At 45.6% G+C, this 4,115-nt stretch overlaps 1 protein-coding gene across 1 annotated transcript; it reads right to left on the reverse strand.

Moving 5' to 3' along the window:
- Positions 1–329: 329 nt before the first annotated feature.
- Or2z1 (olfactory receptor family 2 subfamily Z member 1) lies at positions 330–1,274 on the reverse strand. The gene has a single exon (XM_021170980.2). It carries the CDS (start codon positions 1,272–1,274, stop codon positions 330–332), a length of 945 nt encoding a protein of 314 aa, XP_021026639.1.
- Positions 1,275–4,115: the final 2,841 nt, after the last annotated feature.

Genomic DNA, 4,115 nt, shown 5'->3' on the forward strand with positions numbered 1-4,115 from the left:
CCAGAGCCATCTGCCCTTCCCCTATTTAAAAAGTTTTTTGTTGGTTTTTTGTTTTGTGTTTTTTTTTTTTTTTTTGTTTTTGAGGCAAGATCTTTTTATGTATCCCATGCTGGCTGAAAGCTTGAGGTAACCTTCCTGCCTTGGTCTCCCTTGTGCTAGTGCAGGGAAGACAGGCATCCACCCCAAGCTGGGGTATAATTTCTAGTTTTTTACAAATGCACACGGAAATGAGAAGTGCATCCTGAAGGAGGCAGCTGGCCAGTTGCCTTGAACCTTGCATGCGCCCAGCCATAAATGAGGCTCCTAGGGAAAACCAGGCTCAAAAGACATCATCCCTTTACCTTGAAGTCAGACCTGCCCATGACCTTGACCAAGGACATTCGAACTTCTCTGTTTCTCAAGCTGTAGATGAGGGGGTTGAGGGTAGGGGTGATGAGGCTGTAGAAGAGGGATACCACATTGTCCTGTTTTGGGCTGTGGTAGCTGCCTGGGACCATGTATATGAATACAGCTGCCCCAAAAAAGAGACCCACTACAGTCACGTGTGAGGAGCACGTGGTGAAAGCCTTGTGTCTAGCTTCAGCTGAGCGCATGAGCAGTACAGCTCCCAGAACGTGGCCGTAGGAAATGAAGATGAGAGACAGGGGTAGCAGTAAGATCAGCACCCCAGAGATGGAGAGTGCCAACTCATAGGCTGATGTGTCTGCACATGACAGCTTGAGGAGAGCTGGCATCTCACAGAAGAAGTGGTCCACGGTGTGTGAGGCACAGTAGGGGAACTGCAGGGTGATGGTGGTCAGGATGGAGGCCACCAAGGCACCTGAGAACCAGGATGCACCCACCATCACCAGACACACTTGGCTTCTCATGAGCACTTGGTAATGCAGGGGGTGGCATACAGCCACGTAGCGGTCATAAGACATGAGGGACAGAAGGACACCCTCAGAGATACCCATGAGCATGAGGAAGAACATCTGAGTGGCACATCCCCCAAAGCTTATGACATTCTCTCCTTGCAGGAACTCAGCCACCACTTTGGGGATGGTAACCAGTGGGAAGCCGACATCCAGAAGTGAGAGTTGGCTGAGCAGGAAGTACATGGGTGTGTGGAGCCTGGAGTCTGTGGCAATCAGAAAAAGCAGGGTGGTGTTGCCTAGCAGGCCTATGATGAACACGGTGGCCATGAGGAAGAACAGGACAAGATGGGGCCCTGTGTAGCTGAAGAGCCCCATGAGGATGAAATCTGAAGTTGATGACACATTTGAAGTCCCCATCCCCCAGGTGCATTACTGTCTACAGAAGATTCGGTAGGGTCCCACTGGGATAATTTTACATCACATTGCAACTGTTTGGTGGCCTCCTATAAAAACTTATGAATAAATCCAGGCTCCTACCAGTGAGCGGCTGGAGGAGGAGTTGGAGGAGGGACTGGAGGAGGGGCTGCAGGCGTGGCTTAGGGGAGGATCCTTGCTTGAAATCCTCCAGTTATCAGAGCAAGGAGAATTTTACCCTGGTGTTTGTTTCTGATATCTCTCAGGCAAGTGCAAACTGCCAGCGTCTACAGTTGAAGTCTGTGGTTAAGCTAGAGAGCATAGGACAGCTCTGGTGAAAGATCAGAGCACACAGCTCACCAGACACCCTGGTGCAGGTGTGGGAATTTGAAGAGGTCAAGATGACACACAACGATGAAGGTCGATCAAGAAATGTCTGGAACTGTGAAGAAAAACTAGTTTCCATATCCTCGGCAGAGAGATCTGAAAATCAAGAAGAGTAAGGAATGGATATTTGGGATGGACTGTTTCTGGGTGTGTTTCCAGGGAGACACAATATCTGACTGTTAGGTTTCTTTTGAGTGTGTGTATCTGTATGTGTATGTACATAGGTATGTATGTGTGTATGCATGTGTGTGTTTGTGTGTGCATAAATTTGTACATATGTATGTGGTTTTGTGTGTATGTATATGTGTGTATGTATGAATATATGTGTGTATGAAGTAGTTGTTCAACTCAAACATACTGCATGTTTGTTTGTGCACATTTGATTGATAATTTTTGTTTTGTTTTTATTGTTATTTTTCTTTAGTTTGTTTTGATTTTCTTTTTTGTTGTTTGTATATGTGTGCTTGTATGTATGTGTATGTATGTATATGTGTATGATGTATATGTGTGTATATTTGTGTGTATATCTCTGTGTGTGTCTATGTGTATGTGTGTGTCTCTATGTATGTACATGTACATATGTATGTATGTATGTGTGTGTGTGTGTATGTATGTACATGTGTGTGTGTGTTTAGGCTAGATGTCGGTCTTTGTTGCTGTTCCTTAGGTGCTGTACTGTATCTTCATTTTTGAGGCAGGTCTCTCCCTGGCTTGGAGCATGCAAGGAAGGCCAGGCTGGCTGCTTAGCAAGCCAAGGGGCTGGCCGGTCTCAGCCTCTACAGAGCTGGGATTATAAGCATCTGTCAGTATGCTTGTTTTCACGCCCTCTCTCTGCTGTATGCCCATGCATATATGGTGGCCAGAGAACAACCTGGAATAGTCTTTATCTCTTCCACTAGGATTGAAGACAGGTCCTCATGCTTGCATGTCTTTCTTTCCTGACAGAGCCATCTCCCAGCCTGCAGCTAGCTCAGAGCAGGCAGTGCTATGTTGAATGTGTATGAATGTGTGGCCATCTATCTGTCCCACAACCTCCCCTCCCCTTGAGCTCAGAGCATCTTGCAGTAGTGTTCATGATTCTCACCTCTAGTGCTGAGCATGTCTGTGTGGAAGATGCAGCTATTGTAGTTGATTGGGACACATCTAGAAACACAGACAGGCTGGCTTTGGAGCACCAAACAGACACCTGCTCTGCATGTATCCATACAATTTGGGAAACTTTAGACATCAGGATCTGAGCCTGGAGATCATCAGGCACCCAGGTCCCCATGCCTGTTACTATGGATACTGTCCAGACTATCTAACTTGCTTTCCTCTAACACAACTTGGCTGAACTTCATCAAAAACACTTGGTTCAGGGCTGGAGGGATGGCTCAGTAAGGGCATGTGTTGCTCTTCCAGAAGACCTAAGTTTGGTTCCAAGAACCCACGCCAAGTTGGTCACAATCACCCTTATCTCTAGTTTTAGGGAATCAGACACCTCTGGCCTTTGCAAGTTTGGACTCTGAAAGCATTCACACACACACATACATGTGACATAAAATAAAATAAAATACAATAAAATAAAATAAAATAAAATAAGATAAGTAAATAATAAACCTTTGGCAAGGGCCAAGTGGGATGGGTCAGAGGGTGGAGATGCTTGGTGCCATGTTTGCTGACTTTGAAGAGCCCAGAGCAATCTCAGGCTCTGCCATCCCCATCTTACTGCACAAGCCCTACATTCTTTCAGTTGCAGTGAAACCACTTGGGCTGTGTGAGCACCATGAACATTGAGATGAGATGTTGTCTTAGAGTAGCCTGAGACTGTACTGCCATCCTACAATCTGCTACACTTGGGGCTCAAGAACTAACCCTTGACTTTCCAATTCCTTCTTTATTATCCCCTGAATATCTGCTCCTGGGTTTATGCTTTAAAAGGAGCCCATTGGACACACAAACTTTATATGCCCCAGTACAGGGGAACGCCAGGGCCAAAAAAATGGGAATGGGTGGGTAGGGAAGTGGGGGGGGGAGGGTATGGGGGACTTTTGGGATAGCATTGGAAATGTAATTGAGGAAAATATGTAATAAAAAATATTAAAAAAAAAAAAAGGAGACAGGTTGAGCCCTTCCAAGGTCATTGTGTCAGCTCCAACCTTGACCTCAACCTTAACTGTCTAGAAGTATTTTCCTGTGGTGAATAAAATTGCTTTTGTTTTATTTCTGATTTTGGTGATCCTTTCTTCATTACTAGTGCTCCATGACCCCAACAACTTCAGTTCAAGTCCTGAGGACAGCATGGTGGCAGAAAAGAACTAACTCTTGCAAGCTGTCTTCTGACCTGCATTCACAGAGGACAAGCTCTCTATTCAGCTGCCCTCCTCTCTCCACATCTGTCTTGTTTCTTTTGAAGCTGATCTTCATAACTTCTAACCATTGAAGGTGAAGGGCGTCTATTCATCCCATTTTGTCTCT

The sequence above is a fragment of the Mus caroli genome, unplaced genomic scaffold (assembly GCF_978045245.1).
Source record: "Mus caroli unplaced genomic scaffold, Mus_caroli_1 scaffold_10, whole genome shotgun sequence".
Classification (NCBI taxonomy): Eukaryota; Metazoa; Chordata; class Mammalia; order Rodentia; family Muridae; genus Mus; species Mus caroli.